Raw genomic sequence first — 22,372 nt, 5'->3', positions numbered from 1 at the left:
AATTCCCTGTCTTTGAGGGAGTTTGGAATCCCTAATGCCATGTAATCCTATGAAGGAGAGCTATGTGGATATCCCACACAAACAAAGACATCAAGCTCATCTCAAACTGTATTTTCTCTTCAAGGAAAAAAGGATACCTCTTGGACAAAGCATTTTTCTTTTTTTCATTCCTCCTGCTATGTGCATGCGTAACTGCTTTTTGTATTTTGTCCGTTACCAAAGGGGTAAAACGTGTCACTTCAGAAAATGTTTTACAAGGTTTCAAAAGGCTTTTTTTTTTTTTTTTTTTAATGAAAAAAAATGCCACAGGAATTAAATCCAAACAAAAAGAAGTATATTGTGTTTTACTAATGACAGGCTCATTCAAACACAAATCTTGTCACCAGCTCCACCAGATGGCAGGTCAGATCCTTTATCTTTCTTAATCAGTACATCTATGCAATCGCGTGGGAGAAAGATGAAAAGCTAGGGTCATATGCAAGCACAAAAGAAAGACAATAGGTGGCTTCTGAGAAGAAAATCATAACAAAGGAATTGAATAAATGAAATGTGCTTGTGAAGTTATCTGTTATCAGATCAATGAATATAGCTAACTGCACAATGAGATATGGAAGCACTTCAAGGGTGAGGCTGAATGCATGAATCTAGAAGCCAAGTTTGAGCAAGCGTGTTCCTTTAATAAAGGAACAAAATTCAAACCATACAGAATGTAGGTTTTTTTAAATTGGGCACTAGTGGGCACAGAATCTGAACGGTTTCTCTGAAGTAGAATAAAATCAACAAGCTGCTGGGTCTGGTGGAATTTGTCTTTAGCCAGGAAACCAGCCGTGTGCAGCACTGCGGCTGATGAAAGCCAACCAGAGGTGGAAATCAAGTGTTACAGAATATCTGTAAGGAAGGGGGTTAAAAACAGCAAAAGGAGTTAGATGCCGTTTGAAATGGCAACCAAAACAAATGAAAGAACAAGCAATTGGTCCTATTTTTCTCTTCAGATTCTCATTTTTTTTCCTAATAAATACAGAATGATTAAGTCTAAACATACAATAATCTTTTCCATCATTTCTGTTGTATGCTTTAACCTTAAATAATCCAAAATAAGCAATCAAATTATTAACATGCTGAAAGACCTGAGTCACCTGAATTTAATTTTTCACAGAGTCAGTCAACATGCTTGTTTTAATTTCACTGTCTACAAATGGAGGTCACAACAAGCACAAGTAAGGACTCTGCAGTTAATAAAGGCATTTTTTCTGATAATTTTATTGATCTTGGATATATTTTTATACCTTTTTAAATTTCTGCTTAAAGTAATATTGAAGAAATTCAGAATATAGAAGTGAAAACATCTTGAATATGTCAGCTGTTTTCTGATACAGAGGAGTTCCTTCTGTCTGGTTCTCCTCAGGTGTGTGAACAGACTTGCCAGCAGGTGCACTAGGAAACCTTCGAGTGACAGGCAGTTCTAGTTAGTGATTTAAGAACTTGGCAATTTAAAGGAAAAAAAATGAAAAATCAGACTCCGTTTCTTAGACACGTTGATTTTTTTAAGTCACTTCAGAAAAGATTATTCTACCATTAACATCAAATAGTACAACTGTTCCTTGCTCTCTGCAGCAAACACCGGGCTGCACAGCTTTCAGTTTTTCATCATTCACCACTGATCCTGTGGGCTCACTGATCTGCACGAAATGAATCAAAAACTACAAGCACAAGGAATATGAATGCAGAAATGCCGAGAACATCTGATGATTGCATTACAAGACAGGTGAACTTCTGTGCTTTCACTGCGCTTTTCCATGCTTCATCAAATCTGGATTTCCTTTAAGCGTGAAATAAATTTGGAATTTCTTGAACTCCAATGCCAATTCTTCAGATTCTTTTCAGTAAGAAGTTTTATCCAAAATGACTGATGCACACTTTCAACCCCAAACTGATGGTACTACGTTCTACTGTGCTCTCTCAAATACAAGGGGGGAAGACATCTCTAGGTACACGGATTTGTTAAGTCTATTCACAGTTGCATTTTGCAAATTTCAGTCAAATAATATTTGATTCAAGAAAATGCATTGCCAAGAACTTCAATATGGCCTCTTGGGCACTCCACTCCATGCTCAACAAGTGAAAATACATCCAGGGAACAGAAAAGATAACAAACATTGTTGTTTAAAAATGTTCTTTCTTCCTCTGCAACATGGCTTACAATATAATTGGATTTGCTTGTAAAGATGTAATAATTGTCTTGCAACTACGTAGTCCACAATCTTGAGCTGTAGTTACACTTTTCAAGAGCAGAAACGAGAGGTAAGTTTAAAACATGCAAAAGCATGCTGAAGGAAAAGTAACCCTGCAGATCAGAAAAATAAGAAGACTAATCTAGAGGATACATACATATGTATATACATACATAGAATGTTCTTATTTTGAAATTGTGTTGAGCTCATGATGTAATACAGATGCATTACCACTGCATAACTTATGTATGTGATTAAAAAAAAGGCAATTTTCAGTCTTCAAAACTGCAGTTATCAGAGGCTGATTATTTAATATTCATAATTAACAATACCAGAGTGAATTGAAAAAGTTATTTTCCAGATTCAAAAGGGAAATGTAGTACTGAGAGGAATAAAGAACCAGATTTCCATATTACAATCTTCAGATTTCCATTTCAAGAGAATTTATATTCAAAGTAGTAATATAATAAGAGCTGTTTTGACAATGATAAAATTGCATGGCCAGTACAAGTTCAATTCTTGCCTACAAAACAATTAGATCTATTATGAATTTCACCTATGTAAAACTTACGCATCCAAAAATAGTCATCTGTTTACTTTCAAGTATGTTTTACTCTTACTCTCAATTCTTTAGACTACTTTGTCATACAACTCTTCCAACATTTTGTCCTAACTATTTCCATGCCTGTTTTGTTCTGTGCATCACTGACTGTGATGCAAAAGCTGACAATCACTTCACCTAAATAAATAAACAAAACTGTTTTCTTTCACAAATCCAATAAATAAACCAAAACTGAACTATAAAGAACAAACTGGGAAATACGTTTACATCATTTCTTTCTTGATCAAAGGAATCAAACAGTTCTAAAATTTTTTGTACCTTCAACCATAAGAATGGGCTCTTTTCCACCACCATGTGCCAGCATCTCTCTCCGATAACGCTCACCCATCGCCCTGGAAAAACAAATGTTAGAGCCATCTGCAAAGAGCCTGTCCAGTTTTCAGTTGTATTTACTTCTAGGATCTCTATGTGATTCAAAGGCAGAGAAGAAATGAGATCTTACACACCAAAACAATGACCACCTTGATTCCATGTTGACTCCTTGAATTCAGATTACATTTAAAAATTTACTACGATTAACTGAACTAGACAAATTTTATACACACAAAGATGTGCTGATGTTTATGGAAGTTAAAATGCAAACATTTCAGCTTCCATTGTTGAAAGGGAAAAAGTTAGTTATAATGCCTAGAACATACACTTATGATGTATGAACGTTTTATTTTTATTTTTATTTAAATTTTTTGAAGTCACAATTTACCTTTTAATTTCACAAAGCAAAATGAGTAGGATAGCTATGCTTAGCTTTGAAGGTGGTGACATGAAGCTTGTTTAATACCTGCAGTTGCTTTTGATTTCAAAAGAAAATTACAATTAATTAGGTACCTATGAAAATCAAGCTCTGTAATTACATCTAAATACGGATTTCAGTGTCTCTTAACTGGCAAGCCTGTATTTTAAAACACAGACACAAGTTCTTTGCATCAATGATTATGTCCCAAAGTACATTTAATCTGTAGTCATTTCGTATTTTGTTATACTCTTAAAATCAACAAAAAGGCTAAAAATTAATTGGCAATGAAAAAGCCCAACCACCTATGCTGCCCCAAGCATAACGTGTTTACCCCTTTCCAGAAGTAAGTACAACATGGTAACTTAGTATTTTCTCTATTTTTACCTATCAAACGGATTGTGAGCAAAACACTGCTTCCACACCATGGAGGCAACAGCCCTGGACATGAGGTAGGAGTAATATTTGGCACCATAGCCCACAAGATGACTAAATCTCAGTTGCCAGGCCTGTAAGAAGAAAACAAAATTAAGAATATCCGTCATCTTTAAACCTTTTAAATTACTCTGTGGGTTCTGTTGTTTTTTTGTTTTCTTTTAAGTATGATAGAAAAAATCTGTTAGCATTACAAAATGAAATGGTTAAAAAAAAGAAAAAATAAAAAACCCCAAACCACCACCAGAAAACCCAGAATGAAGACATGCTTTATTATAAAGGCATTTTTTCAAGCTAAATACTGTATATCCAATATGCTGATTATAATAATTGCAATCATACACAAATAGGGTCAGAAGGAGGGAAAAGCAAGAAGCAAAAGAAAAAGCAGTCAGATGTTGTAACAGCTATGTTGTTCTACTGGCCTCCAAAAGAATCACAATTAACTTAATACAAGTAACTTCATATTTTATCTTTTTCCACATGGTTAACGGCAGTATGACACCTAGAAAAGCCCCATCTAAAAAATATGTGCCACAAACAAGATGGTCACAGGGACTTGTGTTTAATGCTATATAAAATACAGCTTCCCATACACCAAAAACTCATAGGTAGATGAATTACATGCACACGCAATTAATTGTTCAAAGATTTGTTTGCACCTTTAAAAATGTATATGCATAGCAGATTACCATCTGTAATTATATTGTTATTCATTTATATATTGTTACTTTGCTTTATGACTCATTCCAGTAATGGTGGACTTCTTTTACAAAGCTCTTTGGCATCAATTGTTTTCTTGTGTTTTTTCTTTTAGCAGATAAAATCAAAAGGATCAGCCTTACTTTCACAGAAATACCTTAATTTTCTCTTTCTTTGACTGCAACAGAATAATTTAGATTGAAAGAGACATCAGAAGGTCATGTGGTCCACCCCTTGTTCAAAGCAGAGCCAATTTGATGAGGTTTCTCCTGGCCCTGACCGGAATGAAAATATGTTTCCCTATAGGCTTAAATACATTTCTTGAACTGAAGATGACAAATCTCCAGATGAAGGAGTGGGATGCTTACTCTGCCCTCTTGGCTCTCTGAGGAAATAAAAGGACTGAACTCTTATATCTTATTTGTCCTCCTATCCACAGACAAAGAATTTAACATTATTATGAGTGTTGTCAAGATTCATTAAGTACAACAGAAAGTGGAGTTTTAAAGAAGAATTGGAAGATAAACAACAAAGTAACCTAACAGATGTTTTAAATTTAAATCCATAGCCTGTCACATTCTTCTACTCTCATCCTAAACCTAATGGCTGAAATTCTAAGGCAACCAAACTGAAAAGTGAGAGCGTATTAGGACTTTCCCAGAACTATTTATCTTTGATTGAGACTCATCTTCACACCTTGAGTCTCAATCTCTCAACTTTGGACAGCTGAAATAAACTGTTTCTTTATTCAAGAAAGTGCTGATCATCATCCTTCCCTCCACACATCAAATCAAAGAAGTATGTCTTTTTTATCAGTCTTTTTTACCCTAAAAAAGCATCAAACAGTGACTCGTTATCCAGGTGAACAGTTGATGAGAAATGAAGTTATCAGCTCCTTCTTCTCAAGATCACCAACTCATCCAAGCCTGGATGTGGCTCTGGGCAGCCTGGTCTGGTGGTTGGTGGCGTTGAAACTAGATGATCTTTGAGGTTCTTTTCAACCCAGGCCATTCTATGATTCTATGAACACTTACTATTTCTCAAAGTTAGCTGCAATTCAGCCATTCAGAGGCAGTTGCCTCTACCCTAAGACAGGTGTCAAAAATACACTGAATTTGCTATGAATGACTCTACCACTAGCCTACACAACTATTTTAAAGCAGAAGCCTGACTTTTAGGGAAGATGAAAAAATGTTCCCAGTCCTCAATTTTCCTGTGGGCTTTGTGGCATGATGATGCAAATTCTTAAGAATGACTAATTTTCTTTCTTTAAAGTAAACTTCAACTATATCATATCTCATTATAATGTAAACATACAGAAACATTCAGCTTGGATTCAGATTCTCTACTTTGCTCTGAAAAATACTGTGGTTGCTGTGTTTGCATTTAATGCCTATAATTTTTCTAACTAGTCCCTTAATTATAACCATAATCACTGAACTAACAGCACAGTTTGAAACAGATCAGAGAGCCTACAGGAAAATCATGACAGCTTCTACTTTACTCCATACTAAGTTTTCAAAAGGAGGACTCAAAGTTTCAACTTGAAAGTACAACTCTCTCAGGCATGTGGAAAGCTTTACTGAAGAACTGGTTTCACATCCTCAGAAACTTAAGCAATCTTCAAATAGATCTGTTCAGCGAAAGATTCAAGCTGCTTTTTCTGCCACAAAGAAAAATATACATCACATAAACTGTAAGTAGGACAGTATGTCTTCCTCAGTCCAGATTATTTTGCTCATCTTGCCTTCTTTATATCAAAAATCTATGGAATATCCTGGCGTAAGGAAGACCTACTCCTTTTGTAAGACATTTAATGCTGTGTGACTACAACAGCTCATCTTCACATCTAAGCTGATCAGCTACTCCATTTATCAGGTCTACTGAAACTATATTACAAGTAAATAAAGAAAAAGCTTCTTAGCAATCTAAGACCAAAAGCTTGTTTCAGTCTGCACCAAAAACAGGCCTCAATTCCCCCTGTCCATATACAAAAAATTTTGTTTGACGTAGCGACTGCTAGTATACTTAAGTAAGAAACTTCACGTCACTTCCTTTCAAAAGAGAAAAGGAAGGGGTACAGAAAGACCAAGCAAAGATGCTACTCACCTCTCTCCGTATATTTGGGGAAACTCTCTAACGAAATTTAAGAATTCAAAAATTCAGTGGCAACAGGGTGGTATTAAAAAAAAAAAAGAAAAATAAAAAAAAAAGAGAGAGGAAGACAGACAAATATAGGCAATTGAGTCAATTTGTCTTAAGACAAATGCCCAGTGCAGGTAAAATATAGACAACTCTCTCTTCCTTCATTGATTCTACAAAATAAATGCACTTTCAGATACCTAGAGTTACATAAGATCTCTCAGGAAAGACCTTATTGCTCTCTACAACTACCTGAAAGGAGGTTGTGGCGAGGTGGGGGTCAGCCTCTTCTCCCAGGTAATAGCAATAAGATGAGAAAGAATGGCCTCAATTGTGCCAGGAGAGGAAACTGGATTAGATATTAGGAATAATTTCTTCTCAGAAGTGGATGGGCTTTGGAACAGGCTGTCCAGGAAAGTGGTGCAGTCACAGTCTCTGGAGGTGCTTAAAGAAAGGGGAGATGTAATACTTAGGAACATGGTGTAGTGGGCTATACTGGTGGTAGGTAGATGGTTGGACTGGATTATCTTAGATGATTCTTAATGATTCTATTTTTCCATGATAATAGCAATTTTCAAAGGCATCACACAACTGAGATTTTTTTCATACTTGAAACAACAACCCAGGAAATCTGATAATAAACACACTACTTTCTATTAAGTTTGAAGGATATACGTGATTTTTAAATGTTTTCATATTCAGTACAGATGTTTCTGCATAGAGTATGGAAAACTCTAGCATGTTGTCATTCCCTGTTCTTAAGCTTTTTCAGTCCTCACACAAAGTTTCTAATAAGGAGTTTCCACAATTCCTTCATTCTCTATCTTCAGTATTTTATCATTGTTCATTATCTTTTATATTACTCAAGTACATTTTCCAATTCAATGCTGTTCTAATAACTGACATTCCATACTGAACTTTGTTCAAATATTTGTTTGCAGGTAACGTTAAACTGCATCCACTATTCCCACAAGGAGTGACCTGCCTGTATTAAAAAAACTGTTCCCACCTTGAGATATAGTCAACAAAAAAATACCAAATCACAGAACCATCTGGGTTGGAAAAGACTTTCAAGATTAAGTCCAACCATCAGCTGATCTATTGAGTCCCATCACTAAGCCATGACCCCTAGTGCCACATCCAAATGTCTCTTTTAATACTACCATAGATGGGGATCCCATCAATCCCCCAGGCAGCCTATTCCAATGCTTGATCACCCTCTCCATGAAGAAATCATTCCAGATATCCAGTCAAAATCATTCCTGGTGCAACTTGAGACTTTTTCCTTATGTCCTGTCAGTCGTCTCCTATGCAAAGTGACTGATCCTGTGGAATCTCCTTTCAGGTAGCAGTAGAGTTGTAGAGAGCAATGAGGTCTCCCCTCAACTTCCTTTTCTCTAGACTAAGCAACCTCAATCCCCACAGCCACTCCTCATAAATAGTTCCTTCACCAGTTTCACTGCTCAACATCCTTCTTCCAGTGAGGGGGCCCAAAAGTGAACACAGTATTTGAGGGGCAGTGTCGCAAACAAGGGGACAATCACTTCCCTAGTTCTGCTAGCCACACTATTTCTGACACAGGCCAGGCTGCCATTGTTCCTGGACATCCGGGCACATTGCTGATGTGTGTTCAGCCAGCTGTTGACCAATACCACCAGGTCCTTTTCAGTTGGGCAAGTTTCTGCCCACTCTTCCCCAAGCTTATGCCACTGCATGAGGTTATTATGACCCACATGCAAGATCCAGCCCTTAGCCCTGTTGATACGTTTAGGCTAGTACTCCTTTAGAAAGTTCTATGATCAATAAAAAATAACCACATTAATCACTGTAAATGCATTTAAAATTAAGTGGTTCACCTTTTAGCATGAAATTCCATTCTAATAAAACTACCTATAGATGAAAAATGACTTGATTTCATAACTATGTTATTCACAAAGCTGAATGATTTCTTCATATAAAATAACAACTGACATATCAATTTCATTTTTGGAAGGATAAAGGCTAGACATGTAGAACTAGGGCACACTCCTTATTAAACGCTATATTTTTGGTAAGCAGCAAGAAAGTTAATGAAGACTGAGTAATCACCTACTTCAAAAAGTTCCATGAACTCATTCCAGGAGTTTATAAAACAGCACATTTTACAGTATAGCCCATGGGTTGTGATAATACGCCAGTCATGGGTCATGTTCATGCCTGCTTTTTATTCAACACAACAGACTGAAATAAAGGCATGCAACTGATCCACTGCATTTATTAAAAGGGTCTTTTCTCCACCAACATTATAATCTTCCCTTATAACCATGTCTGAAATGTTACCGAAGTGTGAAGGCTTTCCATTCCTTCCTGTAACAAACAAAAATATCTCACTGATACATGCACCATACAGATAGAACATTACACCTTCCCAGGAATTTTAAATAGAGTGCTTATAGGATATACTCTTAGGGTAAGATTAAGTTCATTTTATTTAATAGCTATCTCAAACTAGGTGCCTTGCCCAAACTAGTCATGGAGGCTGCCTTTGTAGTCAGGGGACAGAAATATTTATTCTTTTATCTCTGGAGGATATAAGGGTATAAGACTACCACTCAAGAAAAAATTGAAATAATTTACCCCTTGTATTTAAAAGTTAATACCTATTTGAAAGTTAACACACGTCATTTCTTTTAACAACACTGTTAGTTCAGTAAAACAAAACTGGTCTGAAGACAACATAAATTAATTTAAGAGTCAATAATGTGATTTCTAAACTTACTAATGTTAAGATTATCACAAAGATCAACTCATTTAAAAATTAATGTGACCTGAAAAGACAAAACTGAAAGCAAAATACTGCAGGTAAGTCACTACATAATAACCTAATCTTTGCTTGACTATGTTCTACAGACTCCACTAATTAGAGAAAATAAGTTGTATAAAATCCTCCTACTTCATTTGAAAAGGAAAAACAAACTACAGTAATTCCTGACTAGTACTTAGAGTTGTCAAAATGCTCTTCATCAGTTTCTGTTGTGACTTTAGCTATTTCTAGGTATATTTTATTCCTTTTATTTTTTTGTGCATCTCAAGACAAAAATCACAAGCACAAGTGAGAATGAGAACCTGAAAATATCCAACACTAAATTAAGTATTTACATCATTTAAGTCTTCTAATTACAAAATGTGTGTTAGAGTAATTACAACAATGAGCCTGTTGTTGAACAGTTTCCATGAGGAACAATATTTGATGAGGATGATATCAGGTGCCACCCCCCTCCCCTTTCTTAATTAAATTCTTATTTTGGCAGGAAACTCAGTTGGGAAGCAGCCAACTTATCTCAGGGGCTACTGGGTGGAGAACTCCTGGATCTGGCAGAAAGTTGATAGTATTGCTCCTAATGCCCTTGAACTTGGCTATCAGTAGTGGTGGAACACTCATGAGAATCACTAAGAAGCTCAAGGCTCTGGTAACTCGGGAGACAGAACAGAACAGCAATTAGCATGGAAATCAGTACATTTCCCTCTGCTGAGAAGCAAACATTCACCTCTGCTGAGAAGCAAGGCTTATCAATGTTAGTGAATTTCCAGCACAACACGCTTCTGGCACGCAAATATGCACACTGAAAATGAGCACAGACAACACAACAGGAGCTGGAAGTGAACAGAAAAGAATACCCTGAATGGAATGGACGTACAAGAATCACCGAGTCCAACTCATGGCTCCATGCAGCACCACCCAAAATCCAATCCCCATGGCTGAGAGCACTGCCCTCTGCTCTCTGAACTCCAGCACTTGGTCCTGGGCAGGCTGTTCCATGCCCACCGCCCTCTGGTGCAGACTCTTTCCCTCAGCCCCAGCTGCCCTCCCCTGACGCAGCTCCATGCCGTTCCCTCGGGCCCTGTCGCTGTCACACAGAGCAGAGCTCAGCGCTGCCCCTCCGCTCCCTGTGAGGAGCTGCAGTCGCCATCAGGTCTCCCCTCAGCCTCCGCGTACATCTTACCCTCTAGAACCCTCCGCAGCCCTCCTTTGGATGCTCTCTAACAGTTTTATGTCCTTACACTGTGGGGTCTAAACCTGCACCTGCTGCTCGAGGCGAGGCTGGATCAGTGCAGAGCAGAGCGGGACAATCCCTTCCATCATCCAACTAGGTCTGCACACAAAGAATACCGAGAGCTGCAGTCAACAGATCGAGAACACCATGGCCACTTTTCAATACAGAAAATCAGTAAACTCACTGTGTGGTGCAGATCTGACTGGATGCTGCACATCCAGCTTAGCAGATTTCCTGTTCTGATGTACTACTAGCTGTGCACACATCATTTTAATACACTGGTAGTAAAAAATACCTTTAGCAAAATAAAAAACTACTATCTGATGACCAGGAGATGTGGTCTCTTTGTTTTCCTTTGACTTGTTTACATTTTCATGGTCAAACTCATATGCTTTTTTCCAGACAGAAGTTCAACAACCTGCTTCTCAAAACTCAAGGATGATACTGAGAAGGTTTCACTGCAAAGAACTGCAACAACCAGAAGTCGTAAAGTATTGAAATTTTAAGACTCACCCCAATGGCTCCTAGAATTACTGTGCATATCTACTTGAATGACTGCTGTTTCCTGAGTCTCTACTGCACTCACTTTGCTAGAAGCATCAAGCCTGCAGCAGATGAGTGAAGAGGTTGGCCAAATAAAGCTCCTCTGGCTCTTCTTGCCTGTGTGTAGTGGTTGCAGCAAGAAGCCTAGCACTGCCAACAGAAGCCTGGGCCATGACTGCCAGGTTCCGAGGTTCCAGCTCTGCTGCCAGGAGCATGTATTTTGGGGAGGCCAAACTATCCCGTCACAGAATTTATTTTTCCACTGGTAAGTTTAAACTACTCATTCACTTTATGAAATGAGAAAAGGCTTTATAGTTTAAGGAATTCTCTGCTCCATTCTGTAACAAATCAGAGTATTTCTTTCCGCTCTTTTATTAGTTACATAAGCTTACAGCTTTGAAGACATCCTCAATTCATTCTCACTTGAAGAAACAACTTAATGAGTTTTGGGGTGCAGATGTTACGAACAGTCTATGCCTGGGGCTACCTCTGAGGAAATCCTAGAGTGTTTGCTGAGTGACAGAAGCAATTCTTTCAGAGGTATGCACCTACTTCTTTGTCAACTTACTTTCTTTATTTCTGGCCTGAACACCAAATTTTATAGAATTACATCACCATGATTCTAGAATTTCACAATAATAAAAAATTCCAATAAAAAGTTCTAAAGCCACTTCCTTTGCTGCAGTTTCTAATCTTGTTTAGAATAACAGAAAGTTAATTTCATGAAACCACATCTTGAGCTGCCCTTGTAACTTGCTTAATGTCAGCACTGCTTCGTTTTTCAGTGTCGTGCATTTCTGTGTTAGGAGTGGGAGAGAGCACAAAGTAAACCAACCCAGAGACATCACTGACATTTTAGAAAGCAAGTCAAGCAAGAGATTAAGATTTCAATTTATAACACTTCTGTGTTTTTATTATAAAACGATAAATAAATCTAGCAAGGCATGGAATGTAAATATTTTTGCAGTTGTTTACACTAGGGAAGAGGAAAGGAATTTAACATGCAATTAACCACTTAGGTGATTCAAGATATGTACCATATGGTCTCTGGATTACTTAAATTAAAGAAAAATATTTCACTTTCATTTATAAACCATTAATGCAGTTGAACTGCTATAGCAAAATCATTTAAAACTCTTCAGCCTCTTCTACCTGCTAAGGGACTGGGGGGTAGAGGGGATGTGGGAGACAACAAAGAACAGCATCAAAAAGTCGTACTTATGATTGCTCCACAATCTTTAAAACACAGATTCAAGACAGAGATAGGAAAACTGATTTTAAATTCTTACCTCCCTTCAGCATACCGAGAGACAGCCTTACCTATAAATATAGCTAGCTTGAAAGGTAAAGCCTAAAAATCATACTAACAGACAATTCCACAGTTTCTAACATGTAATTCCATACACATACACACACATGCAATACACAGTCAGACCATTCAATTGCCATTGAATCATTTTTAGCACTGCCTATGTTTTCAAGGTTCATAAGCCCCAGATGACTGGATTCAGGTCACTGAGCTCTCCTTCGGATGCAGGTTTCATATTGAAGCCTAAGTTTTTTATTATACGTTACCAATTAAAGCAAATTTTAAGCACTGACCTGTTATTTAAAAAAAAAAAAACAAAAAAAAAACAACAAGAATGCTCCTTAAAATAAACTCTTATAAAACCCAAGAAATATGCTAAGCAATGTTGTAACTGCAAAAGATTATTTGCCAGTACAACTTCATCATGTGAATTACCTGTACCAACACTGGCAGATGATAGCTACTATTATACAGTAATGCTCACTTACTATCTTTTGCCAAAGCCATTTCAGACAGGTCATGATTCTAAGCTTGAATCTTCCATAAAATCCAACATGAACTTGAAGAAATGACTTCTTGGCCCTCTCTCAGTTTAAATGCCAGATCCTAGTAAGAGAGAGTGATAGTACTTCTACTCTCTGTTCTTTTCTGTAAGCCTTTTTGGCTGTAAGCTTTTTTACAGAGGGAAGAATTTCCCACTGTGTTTGAAGAGTAATTCATTCAAGTTCTTTAGCTTATATTTACGGAAATTATGTAATTAGTTTTATCTATCACTATCAAATATAGCACCAGTACTGCAATCCTGAAACACGAGACGTGAGAACAAAAATATGTACAACTAAACAAAGCAATCTGCATTTAAATATATATATAGATATTTTAGGTATCTATAAAAACATATAGGTATCTAAAAATGTTACCAAGTGATGTATGCAACTACTTCCTGCACTTTTTTTCAAAATGCTACTAAATGTAAATGCTATCACTAATGTATGTTTGAGTTTCATGTGGCTAACACTTGCTAAAAGAATTTCCTTAGAAATGCTTCATATCTTCTGATATCTGTAAACACTCTGCTGCTGTAGGTAGTTGCCCAGTGAATAGTGTAGTATTACCACTAGAAAACAAATCTTCACAATATATGCCATCAGCATTTTCTTTATCATAAAATGAACTCAACTCCAGAAAGACAGAAACCCAAACAAACCTTGAAGGGTGACTTTAAGAGCTTTTGAAAGATGAAGCATCTACATTCATAATGGACTGAGTAGGGCACCAATCCTTTTGAAATGGCTTTTAGCTATTAATTATTTATAGAAATATCACTCCCCTGGAGTTCACTGTGTACTTTTTTATTAATCTTTTCCTCAAACCCAGACTCTTCAACTTGATTTTATAGTATACTTTTAAGAAGGTTCATATGAAAACTAATCCAGTGATTTGCACTTTGTGTAAACAACTCTGGTTTCCAACATGGCAAGGTAAAAGATTACTTTGAAGGGGTTACACAAACTTCAAGAGGTTGAGTAATGATGCATGACTTCATCTCTCTTCAAAACACTCAAAAAAGTTGAATAAGAGCAACATCAGTGTCTCTTCAAGCAATTTTTTTGGATGAAAAGTAGAAAAGCAATCCATTAAGAACACCCTCCATCTTTATTATGAAATGTATGTTTCTGTGATCAAGAACAAGGGTTTCTTTAAGATTCCCTGTAATGGAAATCCTATAACTGCTGGGTGTGTTGCCCTCTTCAATAGATGAGGGAAAAGATTAACAACAGTTTAAAAGATTTGGTATCAACCATAATCACATTTGTTGTATTGTGAACCATCTTTTTTGCCTTCCACTATTGGTTGTTCATAAGAAACAAATGATCGTAGTCTCAATTTCAATTATACATGTTTCTTATAGGTTTTCAGTTACAGAACATACATGCTCATGTGTACCCACCTACTTTTTCTTTTCTAGAAAATTACCTTAATTTTTTCAACTTCTTACAGTGTTCATGTTTCTAAAGCTATCCTCTTTCCAAACCCTTTTCTTTGTACTTCTTTTGTGTTGCTTGCATCTTTTTATGTCATTCACCTACTACAGGCACAGCACTTGTCCTGCTAAGTCCCCAACACAAAATATCAGAATATCCAAAAAAAATATGCAAAGCTTTAGCAGCATCTCATAAATTGCGCTCTTCGGGCATTTAATGCTCTTTTAAATACTTATGTATTTAATTGGTTGCAAATGATTTTAGACTTATTTTGAAAGGCTGAAAATGCCAACATTCTGAACTCTCCAAATCCTCTGGATTGTTCAACATATCCAAATACAAGATCTTGCACCTGGGTCGAACCAATTCTCACTACCAACACAAGCTGGGAGATGAAAGGGTTGAGCACAAGCCCTGCTGAAAAAAACCTGGGGGTACTGGTGGATGGGAAGCTGGACATGAGCCAGCAATGTGCCCTTCTGGCTCAGAAAGACATCTGTATACTGGGCTGCATCAAAAGCAGCATGGCCAGCAGGGAAACAGAGGTCATGCTGCCCCTCTACTCTGTGCTGTGAGACTTCACCTGGAGTACTGCATCCAAATGTGGAGTCTCAGTACAGGAGTAAAAGGGACCCGTAGGAGCACATGCAGAGGAGGGACACAAAACTGATCCAAGGGATGGAACACCTTTTCAATGAGGACAGGCTGAAAGAGCTGGGGCTATTCAGCCTGGAGAAGGCTCTGAGACGACCTGATAGTGGCCTTTCAATATCTGAAGAGGAGCTACAGGAAAGAAAGGGACAGACTCTTTAGCGGGGTCTGTGGTGACAGAACAAGGGGAAATGGCTTCAAGCTTAAAGAGGGGAGATTTAGATATAAGGAAAAAATGTTTTACAGTGAAGATGGTGAGACACTGGAACAGGCTGTCTAGAGACTTGACTGATGCCCTGTCCCTGGAGGCTTTCTTTATGACCTTTAAAGGTCCCTTCCAACTCTAAGGATTCTATGATTCTATCATGACCAGTACAAGACTGCAATACTGAAACTCAAAAACCACTTTGTTTCCAAAAGTGGTCTCCACTTTTGAACTGTAGTGTACTTTATACCACTGAGCATGAGGTCAAGTTACCTTCAAACTCTTAAGAAAATGCTCTTAGGAAAAAAAAGAGATATACAGCTCTTCTTTTGCTCCCAGGTGTTCTTGAACACTATAAAGGGGAGCTGGGAATCAGGTAACAATGTGTGCTGCAAAGGACATTTAAACCTATCTCCTCTCTGCTGGGAAGCTAGTTCTGACTCTCTACTAGACACCAAATCCTCTTCAGCTGACCAAATTACAAGATGTCTTTATATGCACCTTATTAATGAAACCTTTACGCCCTCAGCAACAATGGGCAAGCCACAACTTCCTGTAGTGCCTGATAAGACTCCTCAAGCAAGCACATTCCAAATATTATGTAACATCTCATCCATTGACTTCCTCTGTGAAGAACACAACAGATGCAATCCCAGCAAGTTCAGTCAAGGATCTAAGTGGGGCCTTCCAAGGTCAGGATCCCTGCCTGGGCAGAGTCCCCCCAGCTGCAGGAAAAAGAACTACTAACAATTACATTGGTGATAAACCATTTTTTCATACATTTCTTTCCTCTAGGGTATCTCTAACAATAACTACCTTGTTTTCTGTTGGCAACCTAACATATTTGGTCTTACAGATGTTTCGGTCTCTAATCACTAGCATCCATAGGCCATTAAAGAATTATTTTATTGCCAAAGAAAACTGCACCCTGGAGAGAAGTATATAAGCATATAAACCTGTAACCTAATGTAATTTTTAGGACACAAGTAGAAGAGATCCTTCTGGACTAATGCATACTTAATGTGCTAGAACAAGAAGGTATATTAGCAAATTATTTAATGTTTAATGTAATGCTGTTAATTAACAGCAAAAGGAAAACTAGAGAGAATGTGGGCCCCTTACTAAGTGAGGGGGGGGTTCTGGTAACGGGGGATGCTGAGAAGGCAGAATACTGAATGCCTTCTTTACTTCCGTCTTCAGTGAAAAGGCTCTCCCTCAGGTTTCCTCACACCCTGGAGGTTAGTGAGAGGGTCTGGGGAATGGGAGATTTCCCTGTAGTCAGGAAGAGGACGTGCATGAGCGCCTAGGCAGTACTAAGGTCCACAAGTCCATGGGACCTGATAGGGTGCATCCACGTGTGCTGAGGGAGCTGGTGGAGGTCATTGCCGAACCGCTCTCCATCATTTTTGAGAGGTCTTGGATAACAGGGGAGGTCCCTGAAGACTGGAGGATAGGCAGTGTCATTCTGGTCTTCAAAAAGGGCAAGAAGAAAGAGCTGGGTAATTATAGGCCTGTCAGCCTCACCTCTGTCCCTGGAAAGGTGATGGAACAGCTTGTGCTGGATACCATCTCCAGACAACTGGGAGAAAAGGAGGTTATCAGGAGTAGTCAGCATGGGTTCACCAAGGGGAGGTCGTGCTCGACCAACCTGGTGGCCTTCTATGATGCTGTCACATGCTGGGTGGATGGGGGAAGAGCAGTAGATGTAGTCTACCTTGATTTTAGAAGGGCATTTGATACTGTCTCCCATGACATCCTTATAACAAAGCTGAGGAAGTGTGGGATAGATGAGTGGACAGTGAGGTGGGTTGAGAACTGGCTGACTGGCAGAGCACAGAGGGTCGTCGTTGGTGGTGCAGAGTCTGGCTGGAGACCTGTAACCAGTGGTGTCCCCCAGGGGTCTGTGCTGGGTCCGGTCTTGTTCAACATCTTCATCAATGACCTTGATGAGGGGATAGTGGCCACCCTCAGCAAGTTTGCTGATGATACGAGGTTGGGAGGATTGGCTGACACGCCTGAAGGCTGTGCTGCCATTCAGCGAGACCTGGACAGCCTGGAGAGCTGGGCAGTAAGAAACCAGATGAGGTTCAACAAAAGCAAGCGTAGGGTCTTACACCTAGGGAGGAATAATTGCATGCACCAATACAGGCTGGGGGATGGCCTGCTGGAGAGGAGCTCTGCAGAGAGGGACCTGGGCATCCTGGGGTGGACGACAGGTTGGCCATGAGCCAGCAGTGTGCCCTGGTTTATCATTAAATTTTGATGACTGTCTCAAAGGAAAGTAGTTTTTAAGTCTGAACTTAGGGGACAGGCAGAGGACTAATCAACAGATCAGGGGGAGAAACTCTGATCTTGTTTCAGGTTGATCAAAAGGTCACTTGATACTTTTTAAGAAAGTCTCTCTGGACATCTCAGACACAAAGGTAGAAGAGACCAGGAGGAATATGCTAAAAGCAGACAATCATCAATTGCAAGGCAGGCCACAGTAAGTGCAAACTAGCATCACTATAGATGAAAAGTAAGCTATGATTTGAAGAATAACTGTCAGTGAAGGCAGAGCACTGCACTCCTCAGAGCACACAAATTTCAACACCAAGTACATTTGGGAAGATATGGCAGGAAAACGTGTGGTTTTATTGGTTTATTTCTTAGAAGAGTAAAGAAGATTGCTTCCTTTTTAAGGATTCAAGAATCCAGCCTGTGTAAAATTGCTATTCATTTTCAAAACTCAGTAACAGATCTCTGGCAACAAAACCACCAGACACTACAAAAACAGGCAAACAGATACAGTTCCTTGTCCCGCCTGGCAGTCATGAAATTCTGGACTTAGTAAGAGAGCAAAGAAATCCCAGAGGAATTTCGCCCATCAAAAGCCAGCAGCAAACTAGGTATCCTTTTGGAAAGCTAAGCATTGGCCAGCCAGAAATTGAGATTTGCATTCCTCAGGAAAACAAAGTATTGTGGACAGTTGTTTTTTCGTGCTTCTGTTGGTATAGTCTCTACTCTCTTTCCTTTCTGCCTTGCATGCAGCACTAGCTTCTGTGACTGTGTCAACACAGCCAGTGTAAATACTGGTGCACACACTGCCAGCTGCCTCAATGCCTGTAAAACCTATCTCAATGGCAAATACAGACTTCAACAGGATTTTCTTCCCTATATTCCTCCTATTGCTGGCACACACGATAGGATATTTCCTGAGAAGAATGCTTTAGTTTATCTTAAAATAGGCATCACTTCACAGGAACAACAGCATTTACTTATTAGGCGTAGTTTAAGTTCCCCATTTTGATAGCACTGTAAAAAAAAGGTGCACAGAAACTGTCCTGCTATCTGAGCAGTGCCTCTGAAAGACTATAATCCATCTTTTTTTTTTTTTTTTTTTTTGAATTGTAGGGGTTAGAAGGGACCTCTAGAGATCATCGAGACCAACCCCCCTGCCAAAGCAGGTTCCCTACACCTGGACAAGAAGGTGTCCAGGCAGGTCCTGAATATCTCCAGAGAAGGAGACTCTACAACCTCCCTGGGCAGCCTGTTCCAGTGCTCCATCACCCTCACCACAAAGAAGTTCTTGCGCACATTTGTGCAGAACTTCCTATGCTGCAGTTTCTGGCCGTTTCCCTTATCCTGTCTCCACACACTGCTGAAAACAGTCTGGACTCGCCACTCTGCCCCCCACACTTTAGATATTTATAGACCTGGATCAGGTCCCCTCTCAGTCGTCTCTTCTCAAGGCTAAACAGACCCAGTTCACTCAGCCTTTCTTCATAGGGGAGATGCTCCAGGCCCTTCACCATCTTTGTGGCCCTCCGCTGGACTCTTTCCGAGAGATCCCTGTCTTTTTTGTACTGGGGAGCCCAGAACTGGACACAGTACTCCAGATGAGGCCTTACCAGGGCAGAGTAGAGGGGGAGGATCATCTCCCTCGACCTGCTGGACACGCTCTTCTTAATGCACCCCAGAATGCCATTGGCCTTTTTGGCCACCAGGGCTCAAGACATTTGTTGTGACTACTTCAAAAAATGCATCTACCTGATAAGGCTGAAGCCCAAGGATATTTACTAAATTTATTTGCCTGTCAAGAACTGTAAGAGTGAATTAAGGTAAATTTTATCAGGAAATAATAACGGATGCTTGTGCAGCCCTGACAAACAATGCTATTATGGTAAATTGCAAGAATTACTTTCACCCAGCACCACTAAAATTTAAGATATACGCGCCTGAAATAATAATTCATAACTGAGTCTAAACACCTAGGAAGCAAGTAATATTCTAATTATCAAAACATTTTTCTTTGTCAAATTTATACGTGCACAGCAAAATGACAGATGAAAACAACAGGTGTTTTCTCTTACCATATTTCAATGTCTAGCCCCAAAATGAAAGGAATATCCTCTCATCAATTAGAAAAAACCTTCAATCTACATGACTTTTACTTTTTCCTATTTTGCAAATTAAGCTGAAAGCAAATCTTAAGTTTGTAAAAAAGGTTCCAAAATCAGCAAGCCAAATTACAGGCATGAATTAGTCTACAGAGTGCTATTGCCTTTCTAATGTCATTTCTCATTAAATTTCACTGAAATTTAGACTGTATTAAAGTTCTTGACCAGACACATTAATTTTACATTCAGTAACTGTGAAGAACATGGACACTCTGATAATTCAAGAGTTCACAGTATTTTTTGCTAGGATAAAGCTCCTAGCCAAAAACTTGTTACTGCTCCTCATATTGAGGCTACATTTATTATGAGATGCTGCACTCCATTGAAGGCAACAGCTCAAAATAATTTTTTTTAAATAGAACAAAAAATGCAGGCTAACTTTGAAAGCAAGGAACTGTTCCATTCATAGGATAAGTAATTTGCAGATGAGTGGTATAAAACAACACTCACTAAATTCCTACGATGTCAGACATCATACTCTGAAGATATCTTGCTTCCTCGTCTCCAGCTTTGCCCGGCCAGCAGAAGCAGCATTTTAATGGGGAAAGGACTTAAGATGGATCTGATAACTTCCCTCTCTGAGAATAACATTTTTGGCAAGCATTTTCAGATGCTCACATGAAATGCAAGACAAATGCACTATTGGTCACAATGAAGATCAAAATTATGTAGTTCAGCAGAAATCGAGTTTAAGGAATACTTTCAACCTGTGTTACAGAAACAACATGAAAGAATAAATGACATACCAGAAGTCACAGCAGTACAGGGGAAAAACTCTTTGAAGTCCTACATACTGACTACTTTTCACATACTGACAGTGATGTTACATAAAAACCAACATGCAGTACAGTGTTTGCTGCCTTTCACAGACAGACCTTTACAAATCTAATATAAACCCACTTTCCTATGTATTGTTTCCAGTGCTTTCCTTGATTAGGAAAAAAAAAAAAAGAAACTACAACAAAAATAAGTTATTTAGTTCAACGTGGTAAGCTATACTCATACAAAAATAAGTGTAGAAGCTTTTCTGTGCTGTAGGGAACCTGTTTTAGCAGGGGGTTGGATGTGATGATCTCTAGAAGTCCCTTCCAACTACTACAATTCTGTGAAAAATGTGCTACTTGTCTAACTATGATTTTTAGCTAAAAATGTCCAACACTCAACTTTCTGGATAAAGTAACTAAAAGAAAGAAAACTCATTCATCATGACAATACAACAATAAGCATGTGCGTATTGGGATTTGGGTGGAGGAGAAGTAGGGGTATTAATATGCAGAATAGTGTAGCACAACTTTTTTATTTGGTACAGTTCCACTCACCGTATTAGGTACATGTGGCAATCCATAAACTTTCTCCTGTGTTTCCTTTAAAATTTCTGTGGTTGACTTCTGTAGAGGATGTTTCCCATGGTAGATTTGGTCCAAAGCAGCATAAAAGACCTAAAGACATAAAAAACATTTGTCTTAGGCATATGGTATTGGTACGTGACAATGCTTACACTAAAAATGTGAATGTTTCCAAAGGACTGTATTCATTCTGTTTGACTAAGCTATCTTCTAACATACCGAAAAGAGCTTAGCCATGACCCACAGTCATTAACGACATGGCTAGATTTGTGTCCTAGATAGAGACACTGAGCAAGAGATTCAGGCACTTAACAACACAGAACTTAAAAGACAAAGCAGAGCAAGTCCTTAGCTCTTTAAGAAAAGTGACAGCACTTACAGTAGCAAGGGTGATTGAGAATATCACCAATGGTAAGCACCATGAACAGGTCTGAAAAGCTGAACTGACAGCCCAGTAAGACTCACTTTCTTCTATCAGCCTAGGCCTCCCTGGCTCAGCACGAGTAATTTCACGCTGACATCCCTCTCCTCTCCAAAAACCCAAACCAAATACCAGGCACTTCAGCATCTGTTCACAGAATTTGGCATCCTGCTTCAGCCCAACCTTGATTCTCTGTTTTTCTAACTCCCTGTTTTGTTAGGAGCAGTTTGCAGTCGCTCCTACTGCTCTGCACAAGACGAAGCAGACTGTATGGCGGAGGACCTTTCCTAAAGGAAAATTAGGAGTCAAGTAGCTTGTGGTCAGAGAACTGGAGCAATACCTCAACTCACAGCCAGGAAGTGGGGAAACAGGAGCTGAAGGCCGGTGAAATGGCCTGCCTAAAGAACAATGCAGTAATAGAGAGCAAGGGAAATGAGTCACTGAAGCCAGCTATAAGCTTTCCCCTGATCCTGGCACATGTAAAGCGTGGGAAGCAAGCTATGAGCCAGGCCACCTGGAAAGCATTGTAAAAAAAATCCATCCCTGAAAATAAACTTGGATGAACTTTATATCCATA

The 22,372-nt window shown here is 38.8% G+C and overlaps 1 protein-coding gene across 1 annotated transcript in view; it reads right to left on the bottom strand.

The window, feature by feature from the left end:
• The window catches only part of MIPEP (mitochondrial intermediate peptidase), a 69,491-nt gene that overhangs the window by 4,101 nt on the left and 43,018 nt on the right, over positions 1-22,372 (bottom strand). Inside the window, 3 exon segments of the mRNA XM_019612068.2 lie at positions 3,112-3,185; positions 3,971-4,092; positions 21,348-21,467. Of these exon segments, the coding sequence (XP_019467613.2) occupies positions 3,112-3,185; positions 3,971-4,092; positions 21,348-21,467 (316 nt within the window).

This window comes from Meleagris gallopavo, chromosome 1 (assembly GCF_905368555.1).
Source record: "Meleagris gallopavo chromosome 1, MGAL_WU_HG_1.1, whole genome shotgun sequence".
Classification (NCBI taxonomy): domain Eukaryota; kingdom Metazoa; phylum Chordata; class Aves; order Galliformes; family Phasianidae; genus Meleagris; species Meleagris gallopavo.
The sequence above is the reverse complement of the archived record's forward strand: the minus strand, read 5'-3'. Positions and strand labels throughout refer to the sequence as shown.